Source organism: Neolamprologus brichardi, chromosome 11 (assembly GCF_056152115.1).
Source record: "Neolamprologus brichardi isolate AB-2024 chromosome 11, ASM5615211v1, whole genome shotgun sequence".
In the NCBI taxonomy this organism is placed as follows: Eukaryota; Metazoa; Chordata; class Actinopteri; order Cichliformes; family Cichlidae; genus Neolamprologus; species Neolamprologus brichardi.
The window spans coordinates 32,064,389-32,081,218 of NC_142114.1; the positions used below are offsets into that span (position 1 = coordinate 32,064,389).

Consider the following 16,830-nt stretch of genomic DNA (forward strand, 5'->3'; position numbering starts at 1 on the left):
TATAATAAAAATATATCATACACAACATGATGCAGCAGAAAAAAATGAGGATTTTGTTATAAGGGTTTATAAACATCTCAGTTCCAAAACATGAGAGTTTTCTGGTCATTTTTTGATGGGCTGGGTCTTACAGGGTTAAAAACAAACACTTTGTACTCCTTGAACATTAAGGTGGCCCTCCAGTGCCAGCCCGCTCATTGAGTGTGAGACAGCGTGATGGTGCCACAATAACAGTGTAACACTCACCTGTAGATTGATCAGCTCACCTGTGGGATCAAAGCTGGAAGCTCTCAGCTGAGACACCTGCCACGCCCTGGATCTGCTCTGTTATTGGCTGTGTGTCTAACCCTGTGATCACTTCCTCCTTTCTGTTTCTTTGCCCCACTTTCTCCTGTTATTACATGAGTGTCTGACCTTTGACCCTGTGTTCCACTTTCTGTTTAAATTTCAGTTCTTTGAATTCTTACACTCGCTGACTGCCCCCTCCACCTCCACCTCCACCTGTACTCTGTCCTGTTAAAGTGCTCGTTTGGACCGAGTGAGACCACAGCAGGACGTTTCAGCTGAAGGAAGTGGGCGTTTAGACTGAACCAAAAAACCGCTGTCAGTGCCGCCTTATCAGCTGCTGTCTTCAAACACGGACCGTCTGCACCTCAGCAGCAGGTACAGGTGATGACCTGCCCGCAGCACACCTGCACACCCGAGTCAATTCAGACTTTTACTAAAATAAAGCCAGCAGAACTCCTTCCTTCATTTCCTTAGTCTGGCTTCCTGATTGCCATCCTCTCCCCTACTCCCACCTCCTCTCTCCTCCCTGCCCGCCCCGTTGTAGGCTCCTCCCCCTCAGCCCCTGAGTGCAGGCTCAATTTGAAGTCAGACTTGCAGAGTTCAGCAGCGCATGTGAGCTGCACAGGTTTCAGATTCAGAAGAAGAAGGTGCAAAGGAAGGAGAGCAGTGCTGAGACCTGCGTGCATCCAATGTTCTGGATTTAACCCAAAGCATGAAGAAGACGTGGAGCTGGACGCTGCTGCTGCTGCTGGAGGGACTCTGCTGCTCAGGTCAGACTCACACTCACACTGACTAAACCAGTTAGATTACAGAATAGCGTGTGATGAGGCAGAGCTCGTTCAGAAAACCACAAATGAAAGATCTGAAAAAATGTCATAGCTCAGAATGAGAAGACATGAAGTCCTGTGACAGTAAAATGAAAAACAGCAATAAAAGCTTGATTTTCTTCATTCCTTGTAATTCTCTGTGATTCCTTTTCCTGTTTCCTTTAATGCCTCCTTTTGTTTCTTCCTTTAACTTTGAAAGGTCACCTATTATTCCTTCCTTTCTTCTTTATTTCTTTGATTATGCCTTCATTTCTTCCATCATTGTTTTCCTCTCTTTGTTTGTTTACAGTCTCTCAGGTGTTTTCTTGGCTCCATTCTGGACAGTAAAACATAATAAACTGGTTTTAACTGGTCCCAGTGTGTCTGTGAGGCTCTGAACTAGTTTGGTTTAAAGTTCCCGTCTTTATGAAACCACAGTGTGTGTGTGTGTGTGTGTGTGTGTGTGTGTGTGTGTGTGTGTGTGATGAGGACAGAAGGTCACATTCATATTCATCAGACTCATTTCTATGCAGTAGACTGAGCGCGCTCAGTGTGTTTTGTTGTTGAACTTGATGATGTGTCGAGAGCGAGAAACTCTCCAGACTGTCAATCAGCTGATGACCCAGAGCGCCCAAGAGCTGATGGGAGGTCTGTGCTGGTCTGTGGGGTCTGTGGGGGTCTGTGCTGGTCTGTGGGGGTCTGTGGGGGTTTGTGCAGGTCTGTGCTGGTCTGTGGGGGTCTGTGCTGGTCTGTGGGGGTCTGTGCAGGTCTGTGCTGGTCTGTGGGGGTCTGTGCTGGTCTGTGGGGGTCTGTGCAGGTCTGTGCTGGTCTGTGCAGGTCTGTGCAAGTCTGCAGGGGTCTGTGCAGGTCTGTGGGGGTCTGTGCAGGTCTGTGGGGGTCTGTGCAGGTCTGTGCAGGTCTGTGGGGGTCTGTGCAGGTCTGTGCAGGTCTGTGGGAGTCTGTGCAGGTCTGTGGGGGTCTGTGCAGGTCTGTCCAAGTCTGTGCAGGTCTGTGCAGGTCTGTGCAGGTCTGTGGGGGTCTGATTGGTACATCTGAGCACTCTGGTAAAAATTGAGCTGGTAAACGAAACACCTGAACCTTCTCAGGTTCACAAACTACTGGACAGGAAGTGACTCAGCACCTTGTTAATTGGCGTGATTAGCAGTAGTGGGATGGGGTGGGGGGTGGGGTCAGTGGCAGATGCAGACATGTGACCTGGAAGGGGGTGGGCAGGGTAACAGTCTGGTTCTCAGGGCTCAGACCTCCCGTGTCTGTGGGGAATCCATTGTCAGCACCAAACCGTGAAGTTCACGGTCAGAGCGGCGTGTGACATCACACCGCAGAATGGAAAGGGGGGGGGGGGGGGGGGCAGCTCTCATGACCTGCAGAGGCCTCGGGGGGTTCAGTTCAGTTCAGGGGATTTAGGGGGCAGGTCAGGGTTAAACGGGGGGGGTAGGGGCGGGGGGCAGACTGTCTGCTCCAGTGTCTTAAAAACCCCACCCCCCATGGCGAGGACCCAGATGGGAGGCGAAGGATTAAATCCTGTAGGAGGAGACATGTGACATCATCAGCTGATCAGACAGCTGTCCTCCACCTCCATCACAACTCCTCCTCCTCCTCCTCATCATCATCATCATCATCATCATCAGATGCTTCACTTGAGCAGCTCGATGGTTTGAAACATCAGCTGATGTGTTTCTGAGTCGTGATCTGTGAGCGTGACTCGCCATCACACACCTGCTGAGCACGAGACACAATACTGCCACGATCCAGGTTATTTGTCTGTCCACTGACGGCCTCCAGAATAACGTCCTCCCTCTGGGTTGATCCGCAGCCAGAACTGCATCGGCTTCTTTATCGAGTCACAGTCTGAATAAAGCAGGGGTGTCCAACTGCAGTCCTCGAAGGCCGCTGTCCTGCAGGTTTTAGAAGTGTCCACTGATTTAAAGGCTAAATGACCTCAACATGTCTTAAAGTTCTTCAGAGGGAATGAACTAAGCATTTGATTCAGGTGTGCTGACCCAGGGTGAGAGCTAGAACCTGCAGGACACCGGCCCTTGAGGCCTGGAGTTGGACACCCCTGGCATAAAGCATGCCCTGCTGTGGTCCAGATGTGTTGTCACGGGAACTCTGGTTCGTACACCTACATGGTGCCGGGTCCGATCGCGTGCTGATGATTTCCTGTTTAAACCAGTTTTGACTTTTCCTGACGTGACGTCATCAGGATTCATCGTTGCTTTGATAAAGAGGAGTGATGTGGGCCCGGTGCCAGCCCGGTGCCGGCCCTGTGCCGGCCCCGTGCCAGTGCCAGCCCGGTGCCGGCCCCGTGCCGGCCCGGTGTCGGCCCCGTGCCGGCCCCGTGCCAGCCCGGTGCCAGCCCGGTGCCAGCCCGGTGTTGGTGCTGAAGGAAGATTTTGACATGTTTTCCTGTTCTCCTCTTTGAGGAGATGAAATTGGCCTTTAGAGTGATTTGTGCTCAGAGTCTGTGGAAACAAGCGTGAAGCTGTATAAAGAGGCTGAAGTGATGGATGTTTATGAGGAGCTGCAGGCCTGGAGGCGTCCTGGGGTCCGGCAGCTGCAGGGTTTGGTGTGTTTGGTTGTTTGTGGGATCCTTTGGGGGTGGGGTGGGGTGTTGTGTCTCGGTTAACTTTTGTTTCTCTATTGTCGTCGTTCACACTAAAGGATTTGGTCCTGCTGCCAGACTCAGTCTTTCCTCCCACAGCATCCTCTCAAAGAGGCGATGGGGAGGAGGGGGGGAGCCTGGGAAAGTCACCTCAACCAAGTTCAAGTTGAAAAGGGCCAGAGGAGGGAGGAGGAGGAACGATGCATTCACTGAACAGCATAATAAACAGACACAAGACCTGCATTGGTCTTTATCTGAGGGGGCCCGCAGAGAGGCTGATCTGTGCTGTGTCTGAGGGGTGGCTGTAGAGCAGGTGGCGGTTTAGTTTGCTGCTCCAGCATGCCAAATATCCCTGGACAAGATGTTAGGTCCACTTTGCTCTCCGACACATCCATCACAGAACGAATTCTGTAGAAATAATGTGTGGTATAAATTGCTCTGAGGTGGAGCAGGAAAGCGCTGTAGCAGTTCGTTCACCACGTGATGGAAACAACACACTGCAGACCTGAGCCCGGCTGCTTTCTGCTTCTTGTTCAGTCCAGGCCTTCAGATGATGAGAGGTGTAGTAACACGTAATTTAAAGACCTCAGTCTGTGTGACTGACCTGATTGATTATAATTGGGTGCATGCAGTCTTCTAACGTTCCCAGGCTATTTTGTGGCCTTTATTTGATAGAGACAGTATAGACAGACATGCAGCAAAGGGCCGGGGGTCATACTCAAACCCGCGCTGCTTCTCTCCATCCACGCTGCTCATCCCACTGAGCTAAACCAGCGCCCATGAGCTGATTTATAACAAACACTGGCTCTGATTCTTTCAGTACATATACATCATTGCCATCTTTGCCATCGTCACATTCATGTGTTCATCATAGCCTGAAGGTCAACGCGAGCCCTGAGTTCTGCCTGCCGGAGTCACCTGGATACTGCTTTGGGCAGGTGTTTCCAGTCATCATCATCGCCACCTCATCGCCACCTCCTCGCCCTTATTATCATCATAACCCTCATCTCCACATCCGCCTCCTGTCAGTGAGTGTTTGTGTTTTTAAACCTGCTTCACCATCAGAAACATCCACTGAGACTCCGCCCCTGACCCTCCTGCTTCCCCTTAGGTGTGCTCGGAGCGTTGGAGTTGGCCTTCTTGAAGGAGCCTGGTGATGTCATTGCGGTCAGGGACCGTCCCCTGATGCTGGACTGTCAGGTGGAGGGGGAGGGGCCCATCGCTATCACCTGGAGACTCAACGGGGTTCCCATAGCGACTGGTACCAGAGCAACAGTGCTCACCAACGGCACGCTGCTCATCAGAAATTTCTCCAAGAGACGAGAGAGCAACGAGACGGATGCCGGAGAGTACGAGTGTGCAGTGCAGAACCGCTATGGCATGCTGGTCAGCCGCAAGGCCCGCGTCCAGCTCGCATGTGAGTTGCTGTCGACCCAAACACACAAAAAACATCAAACAAACCTCACAGTAACACACAGGTGACCCACCTGTACTAACGGTCTCTTCTCCACCTCCCACCAGCCCTCCCTAAGTTCCTCTCTCACCCAGAGTCCATGCATGTGGATGTAGGGGGTGTGGCCAGACTCACCTGTCAGGTGAATGGTATCCCAGAGGCCAACATCACCTGGCAGAAAGACAGACGCTTACTGAGCCCCGATAACCACAGGTATGTCTTTAGTGAAGTGTGATGAGATGAAATTTTAACGTATAAGGATTCAAGCCTGTTTGTATATGCTTTGTGTACAGGTACACCTTGCTTCCTAATGGCGTGCTGCAGATCACCGGCGTTCAGCAGACTGACAGCGGTTTGTTTCGCTGCATCGCCTCAAACATCGCCAACACTCGCTACAGCCACGAAGCCCAGCTGACTGTCACCGGTAAGACAAAACTGAGGGCAAGGTTCTGTAAGGCAAAACTCACATAATTAAAGACTGAATGCCCGATCTGGGGGTAAAAAGAGTCCAGAGTGAGGGTAGAAAGAGTCCAGAGTGAGGGTAGAAAGAGTCCAGACTGAGGGTAGAAAGAGTCCAGAGTGAGGGTAGAAAGAGTCCAGAGTGAGGGTAGAAAGAGTCCAGAGTGAGGGTAGAAAGAGTCCAGACTGAGGGTAGAAAGAGTCCAGAGTGAGGGTAGAAAGAGTCCAGAGTGAGGGTAGAAAGAGTCCAGAGTGAGGGTAGAAAGAGTCCAGACTGAGGGTAGAAAGAGTCCAGAGTGAGGGTAGAAAGAGTCCAGAGTGAGGGTAGAAAGAGTCCAGAGTGAGGGTAGAAAGATTCTATAGTGTGGGTAGAAATAGTCCGGACTCAGGGTAGAAAGAGTCCAGACTGAGGGTAGAAAGAGTCCAGACTGAGGGTAGAAAGAGTCCAGAGTGAGGTTAGAAAGAGTCCAGAGTGAGGGTAGAAAGATTCTATAGTGTGGGTAGAAATAGTCCGGACTCAGGGTAGAAAGAGTCCAGAGTGAGGGTAGAAAGAGTCCAGAGTGAGGGTAGAAAGAGTCCAGACTGAGGGTAGAAAGAGTCCAGAGTGAGGGTAGAAGAGTCCAGAGTGAGGGTAGAAAGAGTCCAGACTGAGGGTAGAAAGAGTCCAGACTGAGGGTAGAAAGAGTCCAGAGTGAGGGTAGAAGAGTCCAGAGTGAGGGTAGAAAGAGTCCAGACTGAGGGTAGAAAGAGTCCAGAGTGAGGGTAGAAAGATTCTATAGTGTGGGTAGAAATAGTCCGGACTCAGGGTAGAAAGAGTGCAGAGTGAGGGCAGAAAGATTCTATAGTGTGGGTAGAAAGAGTCCAGACTGAGGGTAGAAAGAGTCCAGAGTGAGGGTAGAAAGATTCTATAGTGTGGGTAGAAATAGTCCGGACTCAGGGTAGAAAGAGTCCAGAGTGAGGGTAGAAAGATTCTATAGTGTGGGTAGAAAGAGTCCAGACTGAGGGTAGAAAGAGTCCAGAGTGAGGGTAGAAAGATTCTATAGTGTGGGTAGAAATAGTCCGGACTCAGGGTAGAAAGAGTCCAGAGTGAGGGTAGAAAGAGTCCAGAGTGAGGGTAGAAATAGTCCGGACTCAGGGTAGAAAGAGTCCAGAGTGAGGGTAGAAAGATTCTATAGTGTGGGTAGAAAGAGTCCAGACTGAGGGTAGAAAGAGTCCAGAGTGAGGGTAGAAAGATTCTATAGTGTGGGTAGAAATAGTCTGGACTCAGGGTAGAAAGAGTCCAGACTGAGGGTAGAAAGAGTCCAGACTGAGGGTAGAAAGAGTCCAGAGTGAGGGTAGAAAGATTCTATAGTGTGGGTAGAAATAGTCCGGACTCAGGGTAGAAAGAGTCCAGAGTGAGGGTAGAAAGAGTCCAGAGTGAGGGTAGAAAGAGTCCAGAGTGAGGGTAGAAAGAGTCCAGACTGAGGGTAGAAAGAGTCCAGACTGAGGGTAGAAAGAGTCCAGAGTGAGGGTAGAAAGAGTCCAGAGTGAGGGTAGAAAGAGTCCAGAGTGAGGGTAGAAAGAGTCCAGACTGAGGGTAGAAGAGTCCAGAGTGAGGGTAGAAAGAGTCCAGACTGAGGGTAGAAAGAGTCCAGAGTGAGGGTAGAAAGATTCTATAGTGTGGGTAGAAATAGTCCGGACTCAGGGTAGAAAGAGTCCAGAGTGAGGGTAGAAAGAGTCCAGAGTGAGGGTAGAAAGAGTCCAGAGTGAGGGTAGAAAGATTCTATAGTGTGGGTAGAAAGAGTCCAGAGTGAGGGTAGAAAGAGTCCAGAGTGAGGGTAGAAAGAGTCCAGACTGAGGGTAGAAAGAGTCCAGACTGAGGGTAGAAAGAGTCCAGAGTGAGGGTAGAAGAGTCCAGAGTGAGGGTAGAAAGAGTCCAGAGTGAGGGTAGAAAGATTCTATAGTGTGGGTAGAAATAGTCCGGACTCAGGGTAGAAAGAGTCCAGACTGAGGGTAGAAAGAGTCCAGACTGAGGGTAGAAAGAGTCCAGAGTGAGGGTAGAAAGAGTCCAGAGTGAGGGTAGAAAGATTCTATAGTGTGGGTAGAAATAGTCCGGACTCAGGGTAGAAAGAGTCCAGACTGAGGGTAGAAAGAGTCCAGAGTGAGGGTAGAAAGAGTCCAGAGTGAGGGTAGAAAGAGTCCAGAGTGAGGGTAGAAAGAGTCCAGACTGAGGGTAGAAAGAGTCCAGAGTGAGGGTAGAAAGATTCTATAGTGTGGGTAGAAATAGTCCGGACTCAGGGTAGAAAGAGTCCAGAGTGAGGGTAGAAAGAGTCCAGAGTGAGGGTAGAAAGAGTCCAGAGTGAGGGTAGAAGAGTCCAGAGTGAGGGTAGAAAGAGTCCAGACTGAGGGTAGAAAGAGTCCAGAGTGAGGGTAGAAGTAGTCCGGAGTGAGGGTAGAAATAGTCCGGACTGAGGGTAGAAGTAGTCCTGACTGAGGGTAGAAACACAGTCCGTACTGAGGGTAGAAACAGTCCTGAGTGAGGGTAGAAATAGTCCGGACTGAGGGTAGAAAGAGTCTAGAGTGAGGGCAAACAGAGTCTCGGGGTGTTTTTGAGGGTTTCTGGTCTTTTGGACACAGCTGCAGGATCCAGGATCTACAAGGAGCCCGTAATCCTGTCCGGCCCTCAGAACCTCACCATCAATGTCCACCAGACCGCCATCCTGGAGTGTGTTGCCACAGGAAACCCGCGGCCCATCGTGTCCTGGAGTCGCCTCGGTAACGCCTCCTCCTGCACTCATTGATCTAATCACTAGTATTGATTACCTGTTAAGATCAGCTGTGTTAATGATGGTGTCTGTGTGCGGTCAGACGGCCGGTCCATCGGCGTGGAGGGGATCCAGGTTCTGGGAACAGGAAACCTGATGATCTCTGATGCCACTCTGCAGCACTCAGGCGTTTACGTTTGTTCGGCTAACAGACCGGGCAGCAGGTCCAGGAGGACGGCGCTTGGACGCCTCGTTGTACAAGGTAGGTTCGCTTGCACACAGCAACAACACATCAGCTGGCCAAATGTGACCGAGCTGTCCTCACCTCAAACAGTCAAACTTTTCACCTTAGAAGTCCTGCAGGTCAGGTCTTTGATCTTCAGACTGAGGGACATTTCTGGATGTACGGCGTCTGTTCTGTTTGAATAAACCTTTATTTCTATTCACACTAAGTTTCAGACAAATCCATTCAGACCGGTTGTGATTATCAGAGAAAGTCGGTCAGGCACAGCGATGAAGGAACGGCTGCTGGTTGAAAATGAGTCACTCTCTGTCCTCCTTTCAAAGCGAGTTCTGGTTCTCCTGAAGGAGCAGCTTTTGGCACTGAAGTGACTCAGATGGTGGGCAGCGAGTCTGATTTGCTGGCCCCTCATCAATGATTGGTGTGCAGACTGAAACAAACCTGCTGCTCCTTCATGACTGACACTTCTCCTTGAAAGTTGGGCGCGTAGGATGTAGAGCAAATCATCCACTAATCGGAAGATCGGTGGCTGAGTCCCAAATATTCCTGGGAAAGATGCCCTCAGATGCATCCACCAGAGTGAGGACGGCAGACAGGAAGTACAGGTGCAGAAGAAAGCGCTGGTGTTATGTGTGAAGGAGGCAGTGCTTCGAGCACTCAGGTGGAACAGGAAAGAACGCGATTACTGACCAATAAGATCCTCAGAACAAGCCTGAGGCAGACTTCCTGTGAACACAGCGGTGAGCAGCTGCAGAGCAACCACTCCATCTGCTCAGCTCCACCTCATCATGTCGAGTGTGCAAACACACATGCAGTGTGCGTGTGTGTTCATCTGTCAGCTCTTGAACTTGACTGGTTGTGTGTCAAGTTCAGTTCAGCCTGCTGCTGTCGGACTCTTCACCCCCGACATGTGACCTCTGACCCTCTCTGTAAATCAGAGACAGCAGCACCTCAGAGTTCACTTCCTGTTAACGTGAGCGTCAGACGCATTTGTTTCTGAAACCGTGAGGTGTTGATGATCTTATATGTGAGTTTGTGGGAGAAAAACGCACTGGCTGCAGCTTTTCCTGCAGTTTCTGGGTGCAGCCACGTGTCATCTACACAGCAGTCAGTGTTTTCCACACACGGTGGAAAGACCAGCGCACAGCCCGAGGACTCCGATCAGAGTCTCCTCTGCAGCTCCACGCAGACGTGTGAGACGTTCAGGGACTCCTGTCCTGCTCGCTCAGCTGCAGCTCAGTCAGAGGTCATGTAGGAGGAGGGGTCAGAGGTCACACAGGCCCATTGTGAGCGTGTGTGTGACTGAGAGCTTCATGAGAATCTGGATTAGCATGAGAAGAGCCCCACTTCACAATGAGGACTTTATTCCCACTGAAACGCCGTCTGTCACTCTGACACTCAGACTTGCAGACTGTCCTCGCCACAAAAACACGAGTGGGCGGGGCCACAACAGACGGCCTCGGCTCGACCGCGGCTCCTGCTCTGTGTGATGATCCAGCTTTCCTTGTCCTGCATGAAAGGGTTTATCCCTCATGCACCCATCTGAAGTCAGTTTGACTCAACGCACAAGTAAATCACCCAAAGTGCTTTCCACTCACACAGTGTGTGACGAACATGTTACACAACAGCATCCAGAGGAGATGCTCACACATCATCAGCGCCCACAGAGACCGTAGGAAGAAGAAGCCACCGTAACAACCTTCTTTTCACGTCCATGTGATCCCATCAGAGACAGACGCACTAACATCACAAATCATTTCTTCTATTATTATTATCATTATTGTTGTGTTTATTTCTGTTGTTAGTTTCAGCGTACGTCGTTTCCTTGTCTGTAGCTGCTGTGAGTTATCATCACATCTGAGTTGTTTTTACAAAGACGACTTCATCGTTTTACACGTGTGCCACCGTGAAACTGCAAACAAAAAGCACGCGTGACAAACAATCAGAGACGCTAAAATAAAAGCGAGGAGACGCGATGTTTCCGTTTCAGTCAGGATGAACTCGACAGTGTCTTCAGACGCTGATCATCAGTAAACAAAATCATCATCAGCAGAGCAATCCCATAGTAACAGTAATCATCAATAATATGAACACAAATATTCTCAGCAGTTTAATAAAAACAATCAGAAGAGTTTTTAAAGATAAAGTCTGTTAGTGTTGCTGTGCATCGTTCAGGCTAGCGTAGAGCCCACACAACAACACAACAACACAACAGGAACAGAACAGAGAGGAAAGTACAAATACACAAAATACAGTCCTGCTAAAGATGATAAAAAAGTGTGTGTGTGTGTGTCTCTGTGTGTGTGTGTGTGTGTCAGAGATGGGGGTGGACATATAAATACATTTTATTTGTGGAGGGATAATGACCGTTGACCTCCTAAGATACAGAACCCCAAGTTCAAGAGCAACACACACACACACACACACACACACACACACACACACACACACACTTTTATAAATGACTCCTATTCATCCCTCTCCCCTCCCCTGTGACCTCTGACCCCTGACCTCCCCCGTCTTTCCATATAAAGTGGGAGGGGGCGGGGCTCTTGTGGGGTGACAGAGATGTGTGTGTACGGTTTCCCTGTAGCCATGGAGATGAAGCGGGTGGAGACAGACAGCTGTGTCTGTGTGTGTGGTGGTGGTGGTGGGAGGGTGGGGTGGTGGGGTCAAAGGTCAAAGACACAAGCTCAAGTTTTCACTCTGAGGACGCGGCGTGTGATGATAACATGACGAGTTTTTAGTGATTAGCTTTATGTAGCGAGTCCATGAGCAACATCACCTTTGAAGACATAAACCTCTGTTACAGTTACATTAAACACAAATTAAATACGTGTTAACGCTTTGACCTTGGGCTCGTGGCTTTTCTCCCCGTTACGGCGTTGCTACGATGTTCGATAGCGTTCCTCACATTTCTGAGGTTCTTTAGATAAAGTGAGCACGTCCGTCTGACAGTTTTAGTTCCTGGTTCGTCTCCGCTCGTGATGGTGCTGCGGCACACCCCCCCACAGCCCACACAAAGTTTTCAGAGGGTAAACCACCAGTTTGCCCTGTGCTGAGATTGTAACACTCTGTTTCTGGCCCGCAGCTCCTCCAGAGTTTGTTCAGTGGCCACAGTCTGTCTCCAGACCAGCGGGGGCCAGCGCCGTCTTCAGCTGCACGGCGTCCGGCGTCCCCGACCCCCACCTCATCTGGCTGAAGAACGGCAAACTGCTGATGCCCAGCGGCAACGTCAAGCTCACCAACGGGAACACGTGAGATCCTTCTGTTTACGCTCAGGTCTTTCTCTCTGTGAGGTTACTGCACGGTTTAACGCCCCACCTCTTCTCTGCCACCACCTGCAGGACGCTCGCCATCACCCGCATCACCCCCGAAGATGAAGCCATCTACCAGTGCATTGCCGAAAACAGCGCTGGCACCAATCAGGCCAGCGCTCGCCTCGCCATCAGCCAGGGCTCAGAGCTGCCCGAGGCCCCCACCGGCCTCCAGGCGGCGGCGCTGAGCTCCAGCAGCCTGCAGCTGACCTGGGACCAGCCGGCAGAACATGTGAGCCAGCAGATCATCGGATACGTCCTGCACATCAGGAAACTGGGCGGTGAGAGAGGGGCGGGGCTGGTATTTTTAAGTCTGAGATCGTCCGTGTACGGAGACTAGAAATGAGATTAAAGGGTAATGACGTGATATAATTACTGGTTCCTGATTGGCTGGAGACTGATTGGTGCGTGTAACCGATAATCCCAATCAATCAGTCTGCAGCACCATCACCTGTTTGACCTTTGATCTGCGACCTCCTCAGAGCCGGACAGTGCGGAGCTGCAGGAGGCCGTCAGCAAAACCACCTTCAAACACGAATTCAGCAACCTGGAAGCTGCCACCACCTACTCCATCTACCTGAAGGCGTACTCGGCGCTGGGAGGCAGCCAGCAGTCTGACAGCATCATGGCCAGCACGCTGGGCGGTGGTAGGTCACCTCTGACTGATAACACTGGAAACACTCACACTATATCTAATATCTATAAAACCTCCTCAGCATTCCAGCCTCGGAAAAGGACCTCCACCTAAAACGAATCTCCTGAGTTCACGAGGTGTTTCAGGTCTACTCACAATGACGTGACAACATCAGCTGAAGCCTGTGATGAAGGTCTGCAGCTGATGAAGCTGTAGATTTGTAGGAAAGCTGGTAAACGTTTCTGGTAAAGCTCCCTCGGTGTGAGGGCAGCGCTTCCTACCACACAGAGAAGGATTAATGAACAGTAATCTGATCAGACGTTTGATAGAACGATGGCGCAGCTCCACACTTCTGCCAGCAGAGGGCACACCCACCCAGCCTGAGGCTTTAAGCACCATCTTTATGTTTCAGAGGATGAATGCAGAAATGTCACTGTTTGATGTGGTGATGTCATGAACAGGGTTTGACCTCAGAGGTGCGGCCCGGGGCGGGGTCGACCTGCTCTGATCAGGTTTAAACGTTTTGTCTCTGTGAATGACCGCAGGCTCTGTCTGCCCCACAGTTCCCAGTCCTCCCAGTTTCTTCACTAAGGTCCTGAACCAGACCGCCATGCAGGTGTACTGGGAGCTTCCCAGCAAGCCGGGGAAGCTGGAGGGCTTCAGACTGGAGTACCGCAGTGTTTCCAACGCAGAAGTGCAGGGGCAGGAAGCCTTCCCAGCACACATCAACACCCACACCATCTCCCACCTGGGTGAGTACGAGGCTGTTTACAGGCAGCCCGACAGGAAGTGGCTACAGCGTTGTGATAATCTGTTCGTTTACTTCCTGCAGAGCCGGCGGCCATTTACGAAATCCAGCTGGTGGCGTTTAACGGGAACGGAGACAGTCCGTCCAACCGCCGCCTTGTATCTCTGGCAGAGGGAGAGAGAGCTGCAGCAGGTAGGAGCTTGACCTCTGACCTCTTGCACACCGTCACCAATGGAAGCAGTGTAACATGTGATGTTTGTCGCCCTCAGCTGGTTCAAGCTGTAACTGCGATCAGTCTGACAGCTCGACGTCCGCTCTGCTGGTCGGCCTTCACAGCGGCCTCGCCTGCATCCTCTGCTGCCTGCTGCTCGTCCTGCTGGCGTACAGACGCAAGTAAGGCCTTCATCGTCCTCACAACCACCACCGCCATCATCGTCTTCATCGTCCTCACAACCACCACCGCCATCATCGTCTTCATCGTCCTCACAACCACCACCGCCATCATCGTCTTCATCGTCCTCACAACCACCACCGCCATCATCGTCTTCATCGTCCTCACAACCACCACCGCCATCATCGTCTTCATCGTCCTCACAACCACCACCGCCATCATCGTCTTCATCGTCCTCACAACCACCACCGCCATCATCGTCTTCATCGTCCTCACAACCACCACCGCCATCATCGTCTTCATCGTCCTCACAACCACCACCGCCATCATCGTCTTCACCGTCCTCACAACCACCACCGCCATCATCGTCTTCATCATCCTCACCGTGTTCTCTGTGCTCAGTTTTTTCTGCAGGAAGGGGGAGAGCTGGGAGACTCCACCCACTCTGAACGGCGTCAGTGGTCCTAAAGGCCACACACCTGAGAGCTTCGAGCTCAGCCAGGTAAGCACACACACGCCTGGATGATTATTAAGTGATGGTCCAGAGTCGGGGTCAAATACCTGCCTGAGGAAACACCTTCCTGTCAATGACCCCCTTCTCCCTTGCTCCGCCTACAGAGATGCGACTCCACCCGTCCTCCATTGATGGTCATGGTTGAACCTGCTCTACCTGTTCACCTGGGCACAGGCACCGGATAAAACACCACACATTCCTCCCCCCCCCCCGAACGCCGGCCCGTGGCGCCTCCTCTCCTCCTGACAGCCTTACCACATTTAGGATAAGAGATTAACGCACAGATTATAGTGATGATGATGATGATTTGTCTGAGGAAGCTCCAGGTGGCGTCTGATCGCACAGGGAGACTGAACCCGTTGAACTTGACTGCTGAGATCGTCTCCAGGTCAAAACCAAAGCGGAATTCTTCACCTGTAAACACACAGATTGTTGGTCACATGACTCTGGCTCCTCCCCCTGTGCGTTCAGATGCTGATGCTTACTTCCTGTTGAAACCAAAAGCTTTTTCTTTAGTTTGGGCTCATTTTGTTTTAGTCACCGACGGTGCCGAGTTTCCAGAGACGATGAGGCCTTCTGCCGGCTTGACCAGAGACGGCCTCTGAGGTGAGAAGGTGTTCTACCTGCCGTTTGGCGTCCTCAGAGGCCCAGAGCCAAAGGGAATGATTGTTTCTCTGGTCAGCAGGTAACCTTAGAGGACGCTAACGCTCCTCTGCTCGCTTTAGCCTTTCAGTGTTTGTCTGTCTCGTCGAGTTCGCCTCCGGTCAGGATGTGGACGAGGCCCACGGTCGGCTTGCCTCTCCTCCCCTCCCTCCCCCCCCCCCCCCCTCTCCGACTCCTCCCCTCCCCTCAAAGAGAGCTACCTCGGGCTTCGTGCCAAACCTCTAAATTGCTGTTAGCCTCCCGCTGCAGGTCAAGCTAACCTACCTCAAACCAAAAGCCTCCTCTGGGACCTTTTCCCTGTTTTAGCCTTTTTGCCCACGAGACCTTGGCTTCGTTGCTCTGGATCCATCCCTCGCTGTCTGTAGACGTCTTTGCTTCTGCTGATGAGGGACGGGAGAGCAGCTCTGTACCTGAGAAGATCTGACTGCTTCACCTGGGAAAGGTGAGACAGGAAAGTGTGGGGCATCTCCGGCCTTTTCTGTCCCGATTCCAATGAATGTTTTTATGTTTTCAAGGGCTCCCACTTCCCGTTACCTGCCCACAGGTGTGTGCAGCCCCATGAGCCATGTCTAAACTGACCTCTGATGTATTTTAATGTATCCAATGAATTCATATAGATGAAGAGCAGCTTTCTGTAGAGTTCAGCCAAATATTATTTAAAATGAGCTGAATGCCTTCCAAAGAAAAGAAAAACTAGTTTCCTGTTTGTTTTCACTCCTGTCTGAGTCGAAGAACAAACAAAACCAAAATATTTCCTCGCCATCACATTTTATGTCTCACACAAACACTTTGGAAAAAGGAGTGAAAGTATATTTTCGTATGTCCTCGGATGAGCTGTCAGGAAAACCAAATAAATGAAGGATAAAACCGCGCTGACCAAAAGCTCAGAAGTATCCAGATATTATGTTTGTATTTACGCCACAGAGCATGCTCACTCTGTGCGGATTAATGTCTCTATGAGTGACCTCCGACCCCCTGACCTCCTGATCCTGAGAACCAGGTCTGTGTCTGATCCATGCAAACATTTTCCAGACCAACAGAGAAAAATCGTCCATGTTTTGGAAACGTGTCCTTCTTCCAAACATACATTCCTCAAATTTAACTCATAGATGATATTTTCTCTCTGCAGGGAACGTTGAACTCTTTTAGATGTTTGATATTTTGGCATTGGTGCTTCCTAAAACAAGCTAAAAGAGTAGAAAAACAGAATGAAAAGATTGGATTTGCTGATGAAAATGATCCGGTATCACCTCGAGTGCATGAACGCTGTGCTTGCCATCAGCCCCGAGGACTCTGAGCTTCACATCTCCTCACATGAACGTTTCTTTAATGTTCTCCTTGTGAGCTGAGGGTTGTTGTCTCTGCTGCACGACTCAATCCACAGGCAGATGTCCTGCTTCTCAGTCTAAATCCATCAGTGATGGTGAACTGAAGCAGTCCCAACCCACGACACCACCATAGATGCTTTTGGACTGCGGGAACATTTCCGTAGTTGTGGTCGCTCCACGCTGCAGGAAGTACAAACTGCCAAAGTTCTTGGAACCTGTTTAGCTGCTAATTCAGGACTTTTACTCTCTGAGTGACAAAGTGCATGCTGATTGGTGCACCACCATCACTCGCCATTTAAAACAGTGTAATCAACAGTTAGCTCTACAAATGGCAGAAACCCTGGAGAACAGGAACTCTGTTCTTCTCTGGCCTCACCTCCACCCTCATTAATTGCAGCGTCACTATAACAGTATGTGAAAGTGCTCTGTGGTCCTCGGCTGAGACAGAGTTGTGGTTCTCAATGCTTTCTACTCACGCTGCTCTCCTCCGTCCTCTAAAGAACCTTCATCACCTGCGTTACAGGCAGTGCTGATCATTTCCTGAAGTCCTCGCTCTTCTCATCTGTTCAGGACTCACTTCCTAAAGCATGCGGAGATCTAGACCTGAAAGCACCTGTTTCA

The 16,830-nt window shown here is 50.7% G+C and overlaps 1 protein-coding gene across 1 annotated transcript; it reads left to right on the forward strand.

Annotated features, from left to right (window-relative positions):
• The first annotated feature begins 885 nt into the window (after nt 1-885).
• Nucleotides 886-15,058, forward strand: LOC102778080 (immunoglobulin superfamily DCC subclass member 3). Its single transcript, XM_087848619.1, has 14 exons — nt 886-1,058; nt 4,829-5,134; nt 5,239-5,383; nt 5,464-5,594; nt 8,246-8,383; nt 8,477-8,635; nt 11,706-11,871; nt 11,962-12,212; nt 12,414-12,578; nt 13,129-13,317; nt 13,398-13,505; nt 13,583-13,706; nt 14,107-14,206; nt 14,323-15,058. Exons 1-14 carry the CDS (start codon nt 1,001-1,003, stop codon nt 14,401-14,403), a joined length of 2,121 nt encoding a protein of 706 aa, XP_087704745.1. The 5' UTR covers nt 886-1,000; the 3' UTR covers nt 14,404-15,058.
• The last annotated feature ends 1,772 nt before the right edge of the window (nt 15,059-16,830 follow it).